At 39.3% G+C, this 22935-nt stretch overlaps 2 protein-coding genes across 2 annotated transcripts; both read right to left on the bottom strand.

Annotated features, from left to right (window-relative positions):
• Positions 1-434: 434 nt before the first annotated feature.
• PDCL2 (phosducin like 2) lies at positions 435-5546 on the bottom strand. Its single transcript, XM_065664519.1, has 6 exons — positions 5541-5546; positions 4681-4801; positions 4094-4184; positions 3004-3147; positions 937-1145; positions 435-598 (listed from the first exon to the last, which is right to left on the bottom strand). Exons 1-6 carry the CDS (start codon positions 5544-5546, stop codon positions 435-437), a joined length of 735 nt encoding a protein of 244 aa, XP_065520591.1.
• Positions 5547-6892: 1346 nt separating this feature from the next.
• On the bottom strand, positions 6893-21691 carry NMU (neuromedin U). The gene is made up of 10 exons (XM_065665269.1): positions 21568-21691; positions 18074-18132; positions 14223-14270; positions 14067-14126; positions 13483-13512; positions 13326-13376; positions 11238-11312; positions 9530-9583; positions 8089-8128; positions 6893-6925 (listed from the first exon to the last, which is right to left on the bottom strand). Exons 1-9 carry the CDS (start codon positions 21689-21691, stop codon positions 8093-8095), a joined length of 537 nt encoding a protein of 178 aa, XP_065521341.1. The 3' UTR covers positions 6893-6925; positions 8089-8092.
• Between the last annotated feature and the right edge of the window lie 1244 nt (positions 21692-22935).

The raw sequence follows: 22935 nt of genomic DNA, 5'->3' as shown, positions 1-22935 counted from the left end.
TACATTGTCTGTGGATCATCTTACCAGTGAAGAGAACCAAGAAGGTACTTAGCAGAGCCGGGTTGTGCTACACTCATTTCACTGAGAATTAAAGAAGTACCATGTACCCATGCTGGATAAAAGGAGGAAGAAAAGCATGGATTACAGCCCATCAGCTAATTCTCTCCCTTTCCCATTCTGTTTAAGCAGAGTTTGTATGAAATGGAGAATTGAGACTCGGGGTAAGTGACAACCATCTATATGGATCTAATCCATCAAAGTACGGATTTAATTTACATCAGTTTTCTTCCACAAATTAAGCAAACAAGCAAAAAAAAAAAAAAGAAACAAAAGCTCTTTTCTTCCTTTTTTTTTTTTTTTCAGGCTTACCAAAGGAGCAAACCCAGTATTTGAGCTAATTTAGGTCAGAGCAGATGATCTGCATTAAAATTTTCTCATGTAATATGTGGTTTCATCACATCACTGCTTTTTGTATTGGTGGCTTCACAAGCAGGAATATTTTGCACCGGAAGTGTCATCATATTCACAATGCCCTTTTTTGGATTTTCTTCTAAGTCAGTTTCTATTGCTCCAACTTCAGCTAGTTTCCATTCGAGCTCTGTAAAAATAACAATTTATTCTGATAACTGCAGTAAATTCTCACTTAAGAGAAAAGGACATTTATTAAAGACCATCTTAACAACATAAAAAAACAGCCATCCTTGCAACAACCCAACTTTATCCCAGTAAAATATCTAACCATGAAATTGCAACTTTATCAGTTCTTATCCAATATTTTAATCACTTATCAGAATTACATGAGTTCTTTGATTTTCACAGATTTTTTTTAAAACAAAAATAATGTTTTCCACCTTTAAGCAGTGATCTGTAGATCTAATGATTACAAAGAACATAAAATATTCTATAGTGTGAATAATTTAAAAATAGTTTTCATACCTTCTACTTTCAGATATATTCCTCCACATTGAGTTACTCCAATGAACCTGCTTTTAATTTCACCAGTTTTATATACAAGTAGTGTGGGTAAACAGCTGTCATGGTAATTCTGAATGCAGCTGTTCACAGCAGCCTTGAGAAACTTGACTTCTGGAAACTTTCTGGCCAGTAGGCTGAGGTGTTTGTTAACCAGTAAACACATTGGGATGCTAGAAAAGAGTAAGAAATCACAATGACACTGCTGGTGTAAATAATCTGTAAAATAAAGTTATTAAAAATAAAGCTTTTGAAGAATAAATGTACCTTTTCCTATAGTCTGCTTCTACTGTAAATTGTTACAAGGATAGCACCACAAATTTTATTTAGCTTTTAAGATCATTGTGATTTAAAGACCTGTCCAAATAAAAATATGTAATAGTAACAGTCTATAAAATAGGTTAGTAAAGCTACCAGACAGTTGAGCATTCTGCCTCAATTTTGTTCTCCACTACGATTTTTAAAGCTCATTTTGTCCATTTATGGTAGAGTTTAAATGAGATTTTTTTTTAATTTTTATTTTCTAATCTGTAAATTTAATTTCTTAGAATTGGGTTTCAGTTTAGCATTTAATTGCTTCTTCATTCTTTTAGTAAAATCTAAGTAACATCAGGGAAACCTTTATGTAGTCATATTACCACCATAGACCTGTTCATTACTTTCATAGCTATTGTTTACAGTGCAACCACTATATAAGCCTCAGTTAAAAAACTGCAAAACAACACAAACAAAACAAACAAAAAACCCTCAAACAAGCAAACAAAAAAAAAAAAACAGCTCCACAGTTACAAACAATGTTGGGTTTTTTTGCTCCTCTCCAGCCCGTTAACTTTTCTATTAGAAGTTAGGATCTTTGCTGCAAGTGGCTGAAGTTAAGGGAGGCTGCTTTACACTATGGATCTTTGACGAGTTCCCGCAGTACCCTCTCGTGGCCAAAGTCAGGTGAAGCAGTTTTGTTACCGGCCACTGGAGACTTCGGAGATCTCATATTCATTCCTAAGCAATGATGAGTTTTGTCATAGACTCGTATTTATGCAAGGGTAAAGCGGAGGATTGGGTCTCCAGTAAACAAAACCAGCTAAAAAGCAAGAAAAGCTGCTATTTTCTTCCTTCGGTTCTGTAAATTTACATTACTGTATTTCGAACAATTTCACTCTCACTTGATTGACCTATTCCTCATGGAAATAATACTCAATTCCTGACAACTGAGAAGAATCAAAGAAGATTCTCCCCAACAGACTTAAAAAGAAGGAAAAAAGGAGCCAGTCTGAATCTAAGCAATGCATTCAATATTCCATGCCAATTCTCAGTGCTTTTCAAAAACATCTAATGGAGTTGCTAACATATCCTGAACTGATCATGGAAACCCTCTGACATTTCTGCTGGATCCCGTCACAACTTCTCTTACCATTAGAGAATTTATTGGGGAATGATAAACAAATGAATTCCCTAGCTTTGCTCGGGTTTATAACTGAGAATTATCCGATTGGGCTTTTGATTAGTTCCAGTAAAAGGAGAAATAAGGTGGAATAATCATCTAGAGCACTCCTTCTGAGAAAAAAACCTGCAAATTAACTTCCTTTAATACAGACTTCTTTTAACACACACAGTGGACACTACTTTAGAATCATAGAATGGTTCGAGTTGGAAAGGACCTTAAGATTATCTAGGCAATGATGCCTTCCTTACACTAGACCATGTCACCCAAGGCTCTGTGTAATCTGGTCTTGGACACTGCCAGGGATGGAGCATTTACCACTTCCCTGCTTTCTCAGTGAAATTCAGGAATCTGAGTGAGGTGCAGTGCATAGTGATAAGCATACACAGCAAGAGAAATCTTTCTTATAATTGAAGTAATTAACTCTCACAAAGTCAGTTGATAAGTCAAGGAGGTCCCATGCTCTATGATTCCATCATCTCCAAACAACTGCTATTTCATTAGTCTACTGTATTTCATTTTTCTTGGTATTTTAATTATCAGTTCAGTTCTCTATATCGAAGTATTAACATCTTAAACAAGAATGGAATTACCTTGACCGATAAAGATGAATTATAACCCAAACATCTTCTGGAGCATTTGTCACTTCCTTTACATACTGCTCTCCACAAATTTCTCTTAGCTCCCCATACTTCTGCCTCCTCTGAAGACACTTCCATTCTTGCAAGCGTTGCTGCCTAATTAAAAAGTAATAATAACAACAATAAGCATCTTTGGAACATTTAAAATGCATTTTAAAGTAATATCTACTGCATTTCTCTCAAGTACTTTAAAAATGCTTTGAGTAACCCTTTAGCTTAAGGTCTTTGAATATAACTTCAGAGATAGGAAGGCTTCTATGCTAATCCTTGTTCAATAAGAGACCTTTAAAATACATTTTTTTAGTTCATCAGTATCAGATTTGGAAAATCTGAGTAATAAACATATTGCACAAGGATTTATCATGTGAGACAAGGCAATAAAAATAATCCAGGTGCTATTTTTTTTATTATTATGAATATGATACTAGTTTGAGGAAGAACTATTTACAATTTTAAAATAATTCACAAATGTTGGAATGTAAACCCAGTAGATGGCAGTCTTCATCTACAAAAATACTTGCAAGGTGGAAAAAAATGCCTTACTGAGATTAGCTGAACTAAACCCAGCTATTAATTTTACTAACTGAAAGCCACCATAGAAATGCCTTTTCCAAAAAAGGTTAAAAAATATATATGCAATGTTATTATAATCTAGCAACAATGCTAACTTAGGTAAATATTGAGTATACAACACTTCAAACATACAGTACTACAATATATCTTCAGCTGAACTGAGGATGTAAAACAGCAGTTTCCCCTGTGGCCCCTTCTGTTTGTTTTCTTTTGAATATCCATCTTTCACGCTAAACAATTTTGTTCTAACAAAATAACAAAGTAAAATATGGTGTAACTGCTTCTCTTTGCCACAGGTAATCAGGAAGAAATTGGATAGCAATGTGACTGCTGTCTTTCTGCTGGCAAAGAAAGGCAGATATGTCAGTGAGCAGACATGACTGTTTCAAAGATTTTATTTTTCAAGAGCATGTACATGCATGCCAGTGACACGTGCACTCTTAGTCCGGAGAGAAGTATCTTACTATACCTGTACTTTTCAATAGCTTCCCTATCAGCCTCATCAAAATCATCTTCAGCTTCCTCTAATTCTTTAAGATTCATTCTTTCATATGGCTTCACTAGAAACAACAAACAAAAAATTAGTCACCTTTTGTTCCCCAAACTGTCTGCAAACATTTTAAATGTATGAAAAGTATTACATAGGTGTGGAGCTAATGGAAAGAAACAGATGTACTAATTTCAGAAGTTAGTCAACTTTGGCCTAACTCTGGGTAAGAGAGAGGAAAAGAAATTGATTTAAATACAGCTATACAGGAAAAAACAGAAATACGGGAGTAGATTACACCCGCATGTTCAGAATGTGAATCTTGCTTCTACTGATTGGTTATTTTATGACATTATGAAAATCATTCATACGTTACATGCCATGTTTGTCAGTAACTGTTATATCTGCATTGTATGTTTAATTCAGAATCCTTTTTAAAATCACCAAGTGAAAAACGTTAAAATGGTACAGTTGTTGTACAGTGTTTAAGTTCCTAGCAGCATTATTGAAAATACCTCTGCTTTTCGAATTTTGTTATACTAATGGCATGTGTTTTTAATTTTACGTGCCTTCTGCTTCTTTCTGCAAGCGTAAAACCATTTCTTCAATTTCATCTTTCGGGTTTTCTTTTGGAGGAAGAATTCCAAATTGTCTCAGTATGTCATTCCATTCGGTATCTTCATTTGGGTCCTGTTTTAATATGATGAAACAAAACTAAATCAATCTTGTGCACCTTTTTAAAATCAAAACCAGCCCTTTTTCATGTTGGCACATATTAAGGATGTTACAAAAGGAAACCATTACTTAGAGGCTGCAATACCTTCGTGGACAGTTCTCTATCATGGATTTTCATTCAGCATTTTTTATTTCTGAACAGAAAACAGCAAGAAAATAAGAGAGAAAGAAAACTAAAAATGTAAGCATAGATAAAATAACCAGTCTCCAAAGCACGAGCTAAAAATTGCCTAAAAGATGTATGGAAACTTATTTCAGAAACACAAAACTATACACCACTTGCTTAAACACACTTAAAGAAATACAGCTTTATACAGGCAGGCTTTTTGTATCAGTGTTGTGTTGCTACTAAGAATAAGGTATTAGAATCATAGACTCATAGAATCAGCTAGGTTGGAAAAGATCTTCAAGGTCATCAAGTCCAACCTCGTGGCAATTTCTGTTAAACAGCTAAGATGAAGGAACTGCACGCTATTTATGCACAGGCCCTGGCAGCTGCCTTTGCTCCTCACCTTCTCCCTGCCCATCCATTTTTCTCTCCAGTTGCCTCCATTGAGGTGGTTGCCTCCGGCACCTCTCTCCCCTACCTACCTGCAGCCTCCCCCATTGCCTTGCTGTTCCCTTCCCAACTCCCTCAGTCTCGGCTGCTGCCAGACCCTGACAGCTTGGGCCCGGCGTGACTCTCTGTGCCCACCTGCATGGCTGCCCCCGGGCCACTGCCTCAGCTCATGGAGGCCGCTGGTCTGACAGGATGGCAGCGGCCGTTGGGGCAGGGCCACCCCCCCTCACCGGCTCTAACGGTGGTGGCCTGAGGCAGCAGTGGGCCCCAGCTGTTTGGCCCAAAACAATTTCAGAAAAATGAAAGCACAAAACAAGCAGAAATAATCAAATCCTGAAGGCTGCCTGCTTTGCCGTTCAGCCATGGCCTGCACGAGTGGAGGCTGGTAGTTGTGTGGCGTAAGGCTTTTTGTGGCAGGCCACACGTGAGTTAGAGTAGGGCTCCTATGTAACTACATCCTCAGTTCATACAGAATAGCAGCAGTTTAACTGGAGGCACAGCAAACTGCAGAGTGGAAACAAGCAGGCAAGAGGAGAAACAGGGCTTCTTAAGCTGGTTTCCTCCTCTGAGGCCATCTATTTTCCCAGGTACCTTCTGAAGTGCAGCTGCTCATCCAAGCTTGCAGAAGCAGTAATGCTGAGGTCAATTTAATCCCTGACTAGCCAGCACAATGTTAAAAAAACCCAATCGGCTTCTACACTAATGGAGTAGCTACTTAATACATAATTGCAACCCCAACATTGTATGTCAACATAACCCTGGTGTGAAAATCAACTCAAGAGAGAGCAGCTAGGAAGATTGTGAAACTAACTTGTGCTTTTGAGTACAGTTTCTCTAAGTCTATATCAAAACCAGTTGAGTTTTCAAGTGAATCCTGATTCTAGAGGAATGTAAATAACACAGTTAAGTCACCTTCTGAATAATAACCATACTGCATCTGCGACTTAATAGCTAAAAAATAATTGATGCCATTGTATTCCAGTTGAACTGAAGTCATGATAGGTCTTCAAAACATGTGACTTTTTCAATTTCCTTTAGTTAAGGACATAGAAATTATCACCAACATCATCGTGAAAACCGAACCACACCTTTTCTTTGGCTCGCCTAGATAAGCTGTGATTTTAAAGACTGCACAAATCACAATATATATATACAAAACATATGATAGTCTACATTGCAAACAGTCTCATTAAAACAACTGAGTGCCTTTATTTAAAAGGGCAAATAAATGTATGTAACAATGGTGTTAAAGTCAATGTCTGTTGCATGCACAGATTGATTATGCAGTTACATTACACACAGTTGCAAACATCACAACACTAGGAAGCAATAATTTTAATATGCTTTTAGTATAATCAAGAAAATAAAGACACATTTGAATCCTGAACAGAATCTGGTTTAAGAACATTTACATTCTAGTGACTTTGTACATTACTAACAAATAATATTTATAAGGAAAACAAGATGTCTGTGTACTCAGCATTCCTGCAGCATTAGTTCTAGGTCAGGAATCTAAAATCCTGAAAAATAAGAAAAAGCGTTAGCTGTTGGTATAACACAATGTCTAAATTATGATAGAGCTATAAAATGTGTTATGAAACAAAACATTATAATGTTGGCATATTTTTTAAATATCTCTCCAAATCGAATCATAGAATCATAGAATAGTTAGGGTTGGAAAGGACCTCAAGATCATCTAGTTCCAACCCCCCTGTCATGGGCAGGGACACCTCACACTAAACCATGTCACCCAAGGCTCTGTCCAACCTGGCCTTGAACACTGCCAGGGATGGAGCACTCACAACCTCCCTGGGCAACTGATTCCAGTGCCTCACCACCCTCACAGGAAAGAACTTCCTCCTTATATCCAATCTAAACTTCCCCTGTTTAAGTTTTAACCCATTACCCCTTGTCCTGTCACTACAGTCCCTGATGAAGAGTCCCTCCCCAGCATCCTTGTAGGCCCCCTTCAGATACTGGAAGGCTGCTATGAGGTCTCCACGCAGCCTTCTCTTCTCCAGGCTGAACAGCCCCAACTTTCTCAGCCCGTCTTCATACGGGAGGTGCTCCAGTCCCCTGATCATCCTCGTGGCCCTCCTCTGGGCTTGTTCCAACAGTTCCATGTCCTTTTTATGTTGAGAACACCAGAACTGTACACAATACTCCAAGTGAGGCCTCACAAGAGCAGAGTAGAGGGGCACGATCACCTCCTTCGACCTGCTGGCCACGCTGCTTTTGATATAGTTGAATGCTTTTAAATTAAATTCTGAAGTCTGGACTTGGTTTCAGTGTGATTTTTCCTGTGTAAGAAAGATTGCCCCCAGGGTGTCAGTTTACTTCTCATTATGTATTTGGTAGGCAGTCAAATCAGTTCTTCCTGGCATATACTTATCATCATTGCCAAATTTTCTAAGTGTTTTCAAATCTGGGATATTTTCCATTTATTGCTGCCTGAAACACCCATGTTCTCTGTTATAGGAACTGAGTACCTACAGCTTTGATTCACTTCATCCAAAGATATGTTAATTTAACACATCTGGGAGAAGTTTGTCTGTGGAAATCTAAGTTGGCTACACAATCAAAGGCTCTCTGAGACTGCTTCTCAACACAAATATTGTGGCCTATTTGTATAAAACTAAACTTCTTTAAATGTAGATCATGATGAAGAATATTAAATAAATACCTCCTTAGCGAAAATCCACTGATCTCCTTCCATTGCGTGGCTGAAAGAAAAATATTCAGTAAGTGCTCTGTTAAACTGAATGGATTCGGTAACAAAGCCCCAAACAACTTAGTGTGTATAGAATCTGGTAAACTTCTCAGTTTTGTCAACATGATCATCATTAAATATAAACCTGAGACCAGTTATTGTTTAATGTGTATCCTCCTCTGGAGGAGAATTAGACAGTAAAATTCTCTGTGTATAGACTGAAGAATGAATTACGACCATCTTGTATGATTTTATAAGCGGGAGAAAGCCACAAGAAGGCACTCTAAGAGACCATTATCCCTCATTCTTTTTTCATTTTCTTAAAATGTGCTTTCAGATTGTTGTTATTGCATTATAAGTGTTTGTTACAATTAACAAACAAATATATGTCACTCTCAATGATTTTATTTTTAGACTGTGTTTATTAACATAGGCAAAGAATTTCTCCCTTTTCACCACAGTCATTCTCAGAAAAATTTTCCACTACTGAGGGACTAGATACGATTTCTATTAAAGCTGCTAAAAAATGCCTTTCTGAGCTTAATGAGGATTTGCTTTTTACTCTGGCATCATGAATGTCTCGACGGCAATATTACCTATAACTTTGGCCTATCATAAGACCTGTAAAGGTCCAAGCCCGATACATGAAAAAATGTAACTATGCAAACTTCCCCCGTTTTCATTAGAATCATCGAATCGTTTAGGTTGGAAAAGACCTTTAGGATCACCAAGTCCATTCATAGCCATATCTTTAAATAAAGCCATTAGCCACTTTCTCATTTAAATAGAAAACAAGTATTAACCAGATTCAAGAGAGTTATTATTAAGTCTGCTTTGTCATTTTTACCTTAATATTTCTAAAATGGAGTAGAAGGCCCCTATGGCATAAAAGATGAACAGGTAGTTTCATACTCTTGATAATTTTGTATCAAGCTTTTAACCATACTGGCCCAAACAGAAGCAAAAAGGGAGAGGCGGGCCCAGTACCCAAACAGAAGCAAAAAGGGAGAGGCGGGCCCAGTAGCTCTTTTGATTGTGTAAGCATGGCATTGTATTTATATCACATGCAAATGTACCATATTGAACAAACCTTTAGAGGGATTGTCCAATATGCGGTATTTTCTTGAACTTTCTCTGAGAATTATATACATAATGACCGATGACTTATTAAGGTATAGCAAGGTATTGTGTATACACGTACATTAAGATATGTACAAAAAATGCCTGCTATGCCTTTATTTTAATCCAAGAAAATGTCTTGAGCAGATCTTGGGTGGTCCTGTGTGGTGGGATGTTCTTACTGAACAGAATTCCCTCAGTGACAGTAATTCTTACTGTAATTTGTTGGGTTTTGTACATTTTGGGTTGTAATGATTAGCACAAAATTAAAAGAAAAAAGTGGAACAAACCATACCCTGTAGAAAAAGTATCCTCTGCTTTGAAACCCTCCAGGTCCATGAAGTTCTTCCTGGAAAAAAAGTATTTTAAATCATGTCTGCTCTTGTAAATGAATACATAGAGAGAGGTTATTTATGTACATACTTAAAGTATTTCTTCAGTACTATTATACAGTCTTGCCCCTTAAGGCATGCTTTATGTGTATTGTTCCATGTCAGTAACATGTTGTCATGTAGAAGTAGTAGAGATCATATGAATGAGGGCCAGATTCCACCTCCAGTTTTGACTTGGTTCATATTGCTTTTGAATGTACTAGCAAAAGTGAGCAGCCTTTGCCTTCGACTTCCCAGGTTTCATTACCCAGACACAACCAGAGTGCCTTCAGGGGAGAGGAGTCTCCATGGACAAAATTGAGCCGGTCTTCAAGCCTCACAGAAGGACAACAATGCAAAGCTTAAATATCAGGAATAATTGGGCTCTTCCTAAGAATGAGATCCCAGACTGTTCCCAGACGTGTGTCAGGATCATGCTTTGAATTTTAACTTCAGTTCACCAGGTATACCACAATACTCAGGTTCTTTGCTGTACATAAAACATCTGTATGATTTTTACTTATGTTGTCCATGTCATTCTAGCCTTATCCGGCTCTGAAATACCCATCTCAGATCCATTCAGTATTATAGGGTTTTTTTGTATTTCAAAAGGATAAAAAATTTGTCTGTTGAGTCTTGTACATTGCCATTGCAGTGTCTTACGGCATGTGTATTTCAGTATTTTTCTACTTTCTCTTATTCAATGTATGAACAAAAATAAAAGCAAACAAGCAAAAAATAGGCAGCTTTTGCAAGTTAAGGAAATTGATCTAGGACATAAAAGGAATCAAGAGTACAATTGATAACATGGACTTGTGATTTATGCTAATATGTCATTCTCTGCTTATAGACAGATAGAAATTTACCTAGTTTTCTTGTTTGATTTCATGTTAGAAGGTTAGCATTAGAAAACAACTGAAGACAAAATCTGTGTTCATTGTAACACCTGCCTTCTAATCTTCCAGGGATGTTAAAAATAATTGTAATGTACATGCATGTATATGTATATAGAAACATATGTATTTGTGAAGAAGTATGGTTATTTAAAGCTCTAATTTAATGCCTGGCCTCTGGAAGTTCAGTGTCTTGGACTGACTTGCCCACAAAATGCGTCTTAATCTGCACTTTAAATTAAACAGTAAAATTGCCTATAAATTAGTTGGCAATTCTTAGAGCTATAAACCACAAATAATATATATTTAAGGAGTAGATAGTATTTAAATTCCAAAGGGAAAGGGAGAAAGGGGAGGTATGGAAGAACCCCCTAGAAAATATAACTTCAGTGCAATACATTTGCATATATAAAATTTGCAAATATAAAATTTAAAAGTCTTTTTATAAAATGACTAACAGATCCATTTTGACACATAGGCTCTGTGTTCTGCCACTCATCTATGTTAAGGGTATGCTACTTCAGCAGTTTTTGGTTTAAAATGTTAAATATCAGGAGGATTATTTTTCACTAGTTAAAGAATAGAAAACCCTCATGTTTCTAATGAAAATATACCAGAATTATGTTAAATAATGAAAATAAAAAAGTTACAAGCAGAAAGGTCTACAAGGACATTTTTAGAAGAGGTAATGAACCACAAAGTGTGAGAATGCAAGTATACAGAGTTTAAGATTACATACGTCTAGTTTGTATCTCTTCAGTCTTCTCTCATTAAGCTGGGGAACGAGTTGCAGTAAAGGATGCAGGACAGAAGACTGAGAGGACATGAACACAGACACACGAGCAACAGTGAAATTCAGACCTTATGATGTGAAAAAAGTCTCTTTCCACAGTATTTGCTCATGGACCAAACATGCACCAAAAAAAAAGGACTGAAGATGTTAATTGAGAAACTTATCTTTTTAACATTCTGACTTGACAAGAAACAGGTACCAGCATTTATATTTACATTACGAATGTGACTCAGAATGATGGAGGGGAAAGCTGTGTCCTCACCTTTACTCATTACAAGTTCAGAACTGCTTACAGACTTCTTGCCCAGACAATTGCAATTATTCAGAGTTTGATCAGCCTCTGTGAGTACAGAGAACGTTTCCATACAGAACTCCTGCTAACAATTCTACAATTATCTGCAATGGAATTTAGCAGCTCCAATCTCCAATGTACTGAAAAGTTCATTTTACTTCAAAATAACTTAGATCGCAGCACAAAAAAAAAAAAAAATGGAGCCTTTTTTGCTAGAAAACAACGTGCAGACAGGATCTATTCTCAAGTAAAATTTGGTCACTTGTCACTTTACGTAAAAGACAAGCTCCAATCATGAAATTCCTTGTTTTCTACAAGCCTTGCAGACAGCCTGGTTAAGCACAGTGGCATGGTGTGCAGCCTAAGTGCCCCCTGAAAGAACACAACCATGCAGGCTTGTGGGGAGAGGTCCATATTGAGAAATAAAACAGAAAAACCTGTTTTCTATTAATTATTTTAAAACTTCAACTCTTATAAATGTAACTTTAAAAATAATGATTTTTGATATAATACTTCTTAGAAAATACAACAGAGAATGACATGGAATAGAGTTAACAAAGTGTTAATGTGCTTAATAGCTAAAATGAACTTGCTTACTTGGAGCAAATTTTTTGTTGTCTGCCTGAGGTAGGCAATGTGGCATCATAATATCTACAAAAGGTGAAGTCTGACATGAGTTGGAGAAGTTAAAGGGCATCCCAGCTGGCCACTTGGGCTCTGTCTTGCAATCAGTGGAAAGAGGCTAATAAAGCCAAGGAATGGTGGATCTCACCCAAGTTAGTATCTCTGAGAACTGGGCTAGAAAACCAAACAGCTAAACCAGAAATGAGAAAGCAGATATCTCTGGGGGAAGGCATGGGCAAAGGTATCCGGGATGGGGACGAAGGGCGATGCAGTAACCTCTCAAGCAGGTGCAGCAGCAGGAGCAGCTCATTTCACTGTGCCCGAACTAGCATTAAAACCTCCAGAGCCTCTACCAAGAAAGCACTGTTCCCAGTATCAACAATACCAGTTTCTGGGAAATACACTACATATTTCTGAAGAAACATAAAGAACAAGGCAAAAATGGACATCAACATATAAGACTGATTGTCAAGAAATGAAAAAACATGAAAACGTTTAACTTTCTCAAAATCCTATGGTGCACAGAAAAAACATAGAGGCACAGAAATAACAGATTATGTTTGCACTTTAAAAGCAAGAATGGATCACATGTTGGTTTATGAGAATATTTTTATAGCAACAATAGTAGGCTATCTTTAAAATCATAATTTTCATTTAAAATACTATTCAAAGTTTGAGTGAGACTTATAGATACGTACCAGGCAAAATAGTATTTGACATGCCAAAACCCCATACCATTTAATTAGTAAAAAAAAAAAAAGAAAAAGCTTTGTGAGTTTTCTTAATATTTATGGTCATGTTCTCAGCTTCCATAGAACTGTATTGTTTCACTGAAAACGTTATGTTCCAGCACCAGAAAAAAGCATTTGATCTTATTCTTAAATGTTGAAGCTACAAGATTAAGACGCAGTTGGGATTCCATGAATGTATGGATGTTTTTCACACCTGTACAGTATTGATGATTTTCTCCCATGTTATTAAAGCACACTTTATACTTCAAACATGAAACTCCCAGTTCTGAGCTTGATATACAGTTGGAGAGACTACTGCAAAAAGGAACATTACCCTGGTTTTATGTACAATACGCATGTACTCACAGGAGGTGCTATGCCACTTACCATGATGTCTGAGTTGCCTGAGTCATGAGTCTTAGAATAATGAAATAAGAACTGTTCAAAAAAATTAGAAGTGGGGGTTTACTACAGAACAGGTCAAGGGCGTTATCATTTTCTTGACAATGTTAGTATGACTGTGAAATACACATGGAAGTCTTACCCTTTTGGTGTTGTCTTTTTCATCTAAGCCCTGTAGAATAAGAATCAGTAGAGAGGCTTTCATTTGTTGGGAAAAAAAAGAAAAAAAAGAAGAAGAAAAAAATCCAGAAAGCAAGCAATGGACAATTTTGACTGCATTATAAACTTTTCAGTACTGGGCTGAAAGATCATCCTTCCTTGGCAGATATATTACATGTCTTTGCTTATCAATGTAACTACTCTTTTCAAACTCTGTAGAGAGCATTGATTACTCTCTACTAGAACAGCAGATGGGTTTAGCAGATGCTCATTTGTATATCCCTAGACTCTCCTAAGTACATTTCTTTCTGCATTGAGAGCTCATAATTTTTGTAATCTAGAGCAACAAAAACACCTAAAACCTTGTATGTGACCTGGAGATTACTTTCCAAACACTGGAGCCTCCCTGCTAGCTTTAGTATCTGTTGGATTAGGATACGTAACATTTCAGAGTAAGAATTGGTAGAATTACTTCCAGCACTGAGTGACACTTCAGGTACTTGGTCCTCAGAATTAGTTGTATGAATTAAGCTTCATAAATGCTAAGCAGACTTTCGTATGCATTACCTGTGGTTTCTGGAGAAATCCCATGATCAAGAAACAAAGTTCTTCCAGTGTACTGGACACCTAATGCAAAGAAAACGTGAACTCAGGTATCACACTTCCAATCCTACTGCATGTAACAAACTATCAGAATAATTAAGCAACCTCTGTCTGACTTACCTGAGGCTGGGAATCTGGGGACAGGTAGGCAGAGCATGCATCGTTTATCTGTAAAAGTTCACACAGTCCTTTTTTAAGAGGTCAGATTAATAAAAACAAATGAGATATGTATATTTTCAGAAACAGTTCAGTGCAGCTAAAGGCATGGCAAGCTTGTCCACCATAAGGAATCCTTATGAGGTACATTTATGAAACATCTTGCATTCAAGGGGCAAAAAAGGCCTTACCCACATAAAAAAATGTGCACTTGCTTGATCTGAACAAACACATACGTGTTCTTTTTAATCTTACCTACCTCATGCCCCTGTTATTTTTAACCTTCTCGGACTAAGCCGTATTTTAAATTATGATTTTAAGCATTTGGGGTATGGACTATGTACTTAAGTCCTTTCTGTGGTACCTCTGCATTATACAAAACTGCAAAGAAAATTACAAAACTAAAGCAAATGATTAAACGTGCAGTCCGAAAATACAAGTCTTCCAATTGGATTCCAGCATCACTGCAGGTGTATGATGCACACATCTCTTGAACGATTATACGTGCCAGTACATCTTATGTATGCCAGTCAATTTCTGTGAGTCACCAAGCAGCAATATCTGAGGTTTGCACTGATTGCCCTGGCAAATGAAGTGCCTTACAAGATTGTGTTTAAAAGATGTGGCTCCCAAATCACAGTACTAGTAAGAAAGAGTCAATATATTTCAAGGGATCTAAACTCAGAGAGCACTGCGGAAGAAGTCATTGCTGATGAGCTTAGACAGAACGGAATGTGACACACCTAGACAGAAAACCTAAATCAAATAAATGTACAAACCAACCAAAATGCCCCAATTCCTATTTCATCTGGATCAAAACAAATGTTCCTTTAGCTCTACATCCTGTCTCCAAAAATGGCCAAATGTCAAGACCAGTGACTGAGTAAACCACATGCTATCCAGCCATTAGCAATCTGCAGTGCAAGCACTTTGAGTTGAAACTAGGTCTTTTTAATAAAGCTCAGTGAATTTCTGTGCTGTGAATGTGACCAGTCTCTCTCTGAGCCACTGTGAGATTTCAGCATCTACAATGCCCTGTGGCCAGGATTTCCTAAACATTGTGTGAAATAACCACTTGCTTGTCTTGATCAGTCTTTTCAAAGTTACCTTCATTCAGTGTTATCATGATCTCACCTTGGAAGAGTAGTGAATAAGCAATTCCTACCCAACCTCTCCCTTCTGTTCATAACCTTGTATAGACAATCAATCACATCCTCCTTCTGTTGTCTCTTTCCAGGATGGAAGGATCTCATAATATTGAATCACTTTTAGTGGAGTTATTACTTGAGAAAGTAGAAGAACTGGACTAAAGAGTATCTGAGTTCATGGAAGTAATATTACCAATGCTGAGGAAAAAAGTCTCCACTACTCCAACTAAAGTTGCACAGTTTAATAATAATAATAATAATAATAATAATAATAATAAAGAGGCTTAACTTTTCATTTTGTAACCTTAAAACTGTATCAATAACAACCTCAATTGCTATGTGCTATTTTTTTCCATTAAATATTTGATACTATTAGTCCAGATGCCAAAACGCTTTGCCAATCATCTTGTTCACAGACTGCATAAAAAAATGTGGGGGTTTTAAATACAAAGTAGGCACTGCACTGGATCGTATGACTTTGTTATAGGTAAAAAGCCATAAACAGCACTCTTTAGCAATCAGAACATTAAATGAAAAAAACAATAAACATGTAGTGCATATCTGAGTAGTTCAAGTCAAGAGATGATTCATTTCTCTAGAGGCAATCTGCAAGAAAGCATTAGCAGAGATAGTGGGAAAGCTAATAGCTCACAGAATTCCCCTTTCAAGTAGTTTTTGCTGGTAACACATCCTCCCTGTTCTCTTTTCATCCTGTATTTGTCTCTGGGTATATCAGTTCAGCTTTGTTACTTTTGGAATAAGAAAATGAGGAGGGAGAAAGCAGCAGTAAAGGAGATAAATGAGCTGAATGAGTGAATAAACTGAAGTAAGTTTGGAAGCCTACATTAAAAAATTGCTGTTTCTTCTTGGTTAGGGATTTTCATTTGTTTGGGGTTTATTGGATTATCTGTTTGGTTTGGAGTTGGAGTTGGCTCTTAAGAGAACTACCATAATTCTGCAGGAGGGCAAGCCAGACACTGCTTCATGTTCAACACAATGCAAGGCAAAACCTACATGGACAAAACAAGGGCTGAGGAAAAGCCACCATTTCTGTTAATACCTTAAAAAATATATAAAAATGTAATTGTTTTTATGAACCTTGTTGCTTCCTTGTAATTTTCTCTCCTAAAATGTTTCTTTCAGAAACATGGCCTGAGGAGCACGTGAATTGTTTGGGGTTGGTTAAATAACAAACAAAACAGTATGACAGACAGGTAAAGGAACACAATACTTATTTACAAAGTTCCCATATTTATAAACTCAGAGTCATTCCTGTAAAAAAATAGGTTCATTTAGAGGCAGGGTTTCTCTGGGATGGTCCACTAGTAAGGTAACAAACAGTGGATAACTGACTTTCACTCCTAGAAACTCTGGTGAACTGGTATGTTTCCGTAATCAGGTTAATTTAGGGTATATAGATATGAATCTAATTCTCTTTCCTTAGAGCCTCTCCAGTCCTTCATTATTCTTGCTACAATTGTTAATTTTATATTGCTTATATTACATAATTTGTCACAGAATTTAGAATCTAATGCATACATTTTCGTTCACTGAACTCAGCAGGAACTTTGCCTTGTTTCCAGTCACCATCAGGACAAATCCTGTGTTACAACTAGTAAATCTTGGCAATAAACGCAGAAACGTATAAGACAGCATTTTTAATCTGGAATGTATGTAACTTATTTACAAAAAAACCTTTTAGCTGTCAGGATCTTACTTCCTAAGAGACCAGTTTTTCCCAGAAGATAAATATCACCAAGGCTCTTTCAAATGCCAGTCAAGAAGTGCGTTCATTATTGAGTCAATACCTCCAGCATGAACTAAGGGGAGCTTCGGGACAGTAAGGGAAGTATCGCCTGTAACGGCCACAACAGGAAGAAATTTACTCTCTGCATCTGTAACCCTGGTGAGTCACTTGCTTTTCAGTGTTACCAGGAGCTACAAAATTAAATGTCAACAGAATACTTGAAGGTTAGAGCAACACCAGGACACGTGAACTGAAGGATAAACCCTCTCTACATGTTATACCCTGCATGCTCCATCAGTTCCAAAAGTGCAGGGAAGAGCCCATGTTAACACACATGTCACATTCTAGGGTCAAAACAAATGTTCATTTCAAAGATGAGAATGGAAGTCATGACAGCAATTGTAGCAAAATGCTAAGGGGGCTAAATGACACAGTATATTATCCTTTATCTAGTAAACTGAGAGGCTAAGATAGGATAAAATACAGTGTCCCAGCCCTGTGTGCAGAACAGAAGCAGCAAGAGGTAAGACTGAATGAGTTGACAATTCCTGCGTACCATGTACACACTACAAAACCACTGAAAGGGACACTTGTGCTGCTTCCAGGGATGGTGACTGCCTGATCATTGACAGTTGAATGACAGCTGTTACCAAACGTAGCTCTCCATTGAGCCAAGACAGTCTTTTGCCAGGATAACATCTCAACACCCAGTCTCAAAATCCTCCTGGAACAACTGTTCAGAAAATCTGGGAAATAAGGCGTTCCACCTCTTCACTGATGTCAGGACAGGAGATGTACAGGAGAAGCAGGGCTGGGAAGAAGCAGCACCTGAACTCCGTGAAAGAGAAATACTGGAAGGTGAGATAGCAAGGATGGGCACAGAAAAAAGTGGGAGTACCCCTATAGCAGACGATGCTTACCTCTTTCCACAGCTGCAAATCCTCATCTGCATCAAGTGCTTGGGATGGCATTGGTGCACCTAGAAACACAAATCATGCTTAGCAGTGCTGTATAGCAAAGGTCATTTGCCTAAGTATCCCATGTCACTGATTTAAATAAAAACTCTGAAACCAGTATGATACCTCGCACACTTACTAAATGTGAAGTCTGAGAGCTGCGCGGTGGGGTTTGTCCAGTAGTTTCTGTCTGCTCTACATGAGGTACACAGCAGGAGGTTTCTTCACAGATTCACAGCAGATACAGATTCTCACATCTTTTAGCAGTAAACAGTGTGGAAGTTACTCAGGTTTCACCGAGGGTCAGGCTAGCATTAGCCCATTCTCAGTGATAACCAGCAGGCAAGAAAATTTGCATGGCAGCTCTTGAATGCTAAGATCTGCTCAGGAAAACACAATCCAGCACCTACAACCTTGGGTGTTCTGAGAACTCAGCTCACCTCAACACACACACCGGAAGTTGAGAAGCTGGATTCTACCTCTTGCTTTCTTGTATGAGATATTTAAAGAATTAAACATGAGCTATGTAATGTACACTTGCATATGAATAATGCTTGCGACAAACATGATGGTTTTGAGAAGGTGATAGACAGCTCATACGTAACCGACTTTGTTTTCTCTGTTTGGTGTATGTGATGTGGAAAAGCTGTCCCTTAAAAGATTAAATGTGTGATCAATTGATTAATGCTGCAGTGATGCCATAGTTGGCTTGGGAGGCAGCTCCTTTCTCCAGCTCTGCCACCCAGGCTGCAGACCTGGAAGTCACTGTCTCTGGGTCACTTCCAATTCAGCACCCAGAATATTCACCTTTCCACATTGTTATTCTATCTGGCAGTCTATTTCTAACAGCAATGTATGATTCTATAAAACACAGAAATGAGCATCACTTCACCGTGATTACACTAAACATCCTACAAGCGTATCAGTGAGGGGATATGTTGTAACTCACCTATGAGGGAGACTGGTGCTGGAGAGGGATGGTGCTTTATCTGTACAGTCCTAGCACTGTAGGAAACCCTACAAAGTAATCTAACTTATCTCCCTGCCCAAAGTTGCTGCCCATGAGCCGTCCCTAACCAATTTATACACTGCCCTCAAATTAGTAGGGATTTTATAACCTCCCAGTCTATAATGAACTGTGGTCACATTTTTTTTCCAAAGAACTGAACCAAATGAAACAAAAAGAGGTGAAGGCAGACTGAGTGAGCAGGGTATGAATGCCTATCATCTCCACTTGTTTTACATGGACCACTAATAACAGTAATTACAACATTATTTAGTTCTAGGCATGAAGGTGTGGATTTCAAAACCATATTTTGGTACTGACACAGACTTAAGGTGATTAATTAGTCTGGATGTGATTAATAAGTCTGGATGTTTGCTTTACCCAGAGAAGAATTAGAGGGACTCTTAATCTTATGCTGTGTAGAAGCGGGATATGTTTGAAATCTTGGAGATGTTCACATAACAAGAAAATGGCTTTCCAGTGAAAAATCCGCTTTTTCGATGTTTATTTTAGTTTAAAGGAAAAACAAGCAAACAAATAAATCCAAGGTGTTACAATTCTCTTCCTTTGTTTTCCATTCTTAAATTAGTGTATTCAAATTGGAGTATTGCCTGGGACTGGCATCCTGGTTGCAAAAAGCAGAACCGGGCAACACTTCAAATTAACACACCTTCCCCCTTAAAGCTTTACCTGACTGCCTCTGAGCACTGCTGCTGCTATTGCCTGCTTCCCAAGGCTTTCCAGGGGGAGCAGAAGAAATCCAATAACCTATAAAACTTAGGGCACCTGGCAAGAAAGCCTGAATATTACCACTTGGTTTTTTTTTTGTTGTTTCCTTTTATTTTACCTGGAGCATGAACTTTTGGACAGAGGAGATGCAATTATTCCACCAGCTCCTAAGTTTCCTTAGCCCTTCTTCACTTACTCACAAATCTCTTGCTTCATGTACAGTCCAATCTATTTTGTGCTCACTCTTAGGACTACATGTCCCTCCATCACCGCATCCAGAACAGTGCTGCAGAGTCCCTACAGGATATCCTTCATTTACACACATACACAGCAGCACACGCAAGGAAACAGTTAACACTTAGTTATTTTGTAATACACACAAAATAACCATAGGAAGAGAAGAAAACAAAAACCAAACCCAAAGAAAAGAACTAGTGTTGTTGAGGAAAGCAATCCCATTCAAAAGAAACCTGGAGGAGGAAATCCTAAAAAAGCTGACACAGTCCATGACACATTTGCTCTCTTATCCTTTAATTCTGCCAGTTTCTAAAAACTCAGCTTCTTCCAAGGCAGCAGAACACCAGATGCACAGTTTCAGTGGCTTTTCAACCTGGGATTCATTTCTTGCATCTTCTCTCCTCTCCACTGCTTACTCTACACAAGCTCTTGGCAACCATTCCTATAACATCAATGGTGAAATATTGTGTGCCATTGCCTTACCTTGCTCTCCTTTTCCTTCCCCTCCCTCACATCTTCAGAATTTGTTCTTAACAGAATGTTTTGAGCAACCTGGTCTAGTGTGACGTGTCCCTGCCCATGGCGGGGAGTTGGAACGGGATGAGCTGTAAGGTCCCTTCCAACCCAAACCCCTCTGTGAGTCTGTATTTTATTTAGATTTCTTTGATTCTTGATATTAAAAAAAAGGGGAAAAAAAAAAACCAAAAACAAGAAATGAACAAACAAAACCAAACAAGCAAATCTGAACAAAAGCTCCTGATGAAAGCAACTCACACACTTACAATAGAAACAAAACAAATACTCTTTGCACTGGCTATTTATTTTGTAATGCTGCTTCACAGGGTGTAAGTAGTTAATCTATCTGGAGTGCGAAAACAGAATAGAAAAGAGAGCATGTTTTGCTAAAAAGCCCATTAGTGGTGCTCATTTCACAAGCACTCCCCGATACAAAATAGCAGCTTTCAGATGTAAGACAACATTTCAAATTAAATCAAGATAATCAAGTGCTAAAGCACCTCAGCCTAAAGGCCTCAGCAGCTCTGTCCTTTCTCACTTAACCCCACTATCAGGGATTCCTCATGCGATAATTATTGCTTCAAGCTGGACTAGGTGGCTTCCAGAGGATGCTAAATATTCCTACAGTTGTGATACATCTCGTTTCTCTTAGCTTTTAAACCAGAGTTAGTCATATTTAAATGAAATCGCTATTAACAAAAGCCACTTCCCCAAGTTGCTGTGCTGAAGTTTTGCCGGGACAGGGCAATCCTAGCGGGATACGTGAGGAGCCACCCTCCGAAACCGTGCCGAGCCGCTGCCACCTCCTGCGCGTCCCGGCCTGCCGCCCAGCCCCGCAGCCGACCCCAGCGCGGGAGGCGGCGGCTCGCTGTCAGCTCCACGCAAGGCCGGCAGGCTGCTGGGTCACCCCAAAAAAACCATTTGCAGAGCTGGCAGTGCAGGAAGCGGTTGCGAGGGGGATGCTCCTCACCTTTACAAGCGGACATCGAGGTGGCGAGGAGGAGCAGGAGCAGCGGTGCGCCGTCCCCTGTCTTCCTCAGGCTGCGCCGAGAGAGGGCTGCCGGCGGCTGCTGGTGGTGGTGGTGATGTCCCATGGTTTGTGCGGTGCGTGTCCCCGTCACTGCCTCCCTGCGAGCCGCTTCTCTGAGCATGGTCTCGCTCCCGGCCAGTTTTTAAACCTCCTTACACGTGGACGAGCATCAGCCTTACTCACAAGCGTCGCGTCAGCAGCGCTGCCAGCCCTGCCCGCTGCCCTGCCCTACCCGCCCGCCTGCCTGCCTCCCTCCCCGCCGCTCCTGCCCGCTGCCCTGCCTGCCTCCCCCTCCGGAGCCAGACTCGCCACTTCCTCCGTCCGGCCGCTTGAGACTCAGCCCTGCTCCTGCCCCCTCCGCGGGGCACATCCGCTTGTAAACCGTGCTGGGGCGGTGGGTGCCGCCGCTTGGGATCGAGGTGAGGGGCTTGGCAGGCTCCAAGCCCTTTCTCAAACCCCTCTCTAAGAAAACCCTGTTTGGAAACGCACATGTAGAACACCCTGAGCCCTGAAAGCAGCTATGATGGCTGGCACAAGAGGTGCTGCTTCTCTCTTGCTGTGCTCGGTGGTTCAGTGATGAAATGCCTGTGGCAGAGGGGAGCATTCAGGCACTGTGCCAGCTCAGTGTGGAGGGGAGAAGAGGCATGATTTAAAATGGGGATATGTCACACAGGTTTCCCCCAACTAGTTGAACCTGGCGGTAAAAACTCAAGGAGCTTGCATGCGGGAAAAGACATCAGTGGCTGGGCTGTAGGGCTCTGAGGATGTGTCCTGTCTGCCAAATGAGTTTTCTGAAGGACCCCCTGCTGCACAGGTGTCACTGATTCCTGACTTTCCCTGTGCCTTAAATACACACACACAAAACGCCACACCATAAAAATGAACTCAGAAATATGGCGATGTTTGGTGATTAAAATCCCAATACTGTGTCTAGCAAAGCATTGTACTTGAGACACAGATGCGCACCTTATTCCTGAGTGATATTTATGCCTGTAGATAGCCAAAGCAACTAAATTATAAGATGTTCAAGAGCATACAGATCCCAAATCTGTAAGGACTCTTAGGCAGCTTAGTCCAGCCACTCGAGAAACAGAGCAAGCCCCGACTTACCAGACCTGCTACCCAAGTCTGCCAGTGCCTCTGCTGCCTGAGCCAACAGATCCCAGCCCCAGCGGGATGCTGGGCTGGTGCTGCCCTGGTACTCACACCCAGCCCAGCATCAGGACCTGGCTCTCTCCAAAGGTGCTTGTCTGACAGCCTCTGCTCCCTCACCATTTGCTCCGGGAAAATCCTGCCCAGCTGAGGTGC

Source organism: Lathamus discolor, chromosome 1, assembly GCF_037157495.1.
Source record: "Lathamus discolor isolate bLatDis1 chromosome 1, bLatDis1.hap1, whole genome shotgun sequence".
Lineage (NCBI taxonomy): Eukaryota > Metazoa > Chordata > Aves > Psittaciformes > Psittacidae > Lathamus > Lathamus discolor.
This window is presented reverse-complemented; position numbering and strand designations above follow the sequence as displayed.

Bases quoted from the DNA above. Each gene is read 5' to 3' on its own strand.
- PDCL2 (XM_065664519.1), bottom strand. The intron at 4,185-4,680 runs GCACGTAAAATT...TGTTGTTTCTAG, and splicing joins CTTGCAGAAAGAAGCAGAAG to TGAAGCCATATGAAAGAATG. The intron at 599-936 runs GTATGAAAACTA...TTATTTTTACAG, and splicing joins AATATATCTGAAAGTAGAAG to AGCTCGAATGGAAACTAGCT.
- NMU (XM_065665269.1), bottom strand. From the start codon at position 21,691: ATGGGACATCACCACCACCACCAGCAGCCGCCGGCAGCCCTCTCTCGG. The intron at 14,271-18,073 runs GTAAGCATCGTC...GAACTTTTACAG, and splicing joins ATTTGCAGCTGTGGAAAGAG to ATAAACGATGCATGCTCTGC. The intron at 9,584-11,237 runs GTATGTAATCTT...CTTTTTTTCCAG, and splicing joins TGAAGAGATACAAACTAGAC to GAAGAACTTCATGGACCTGG.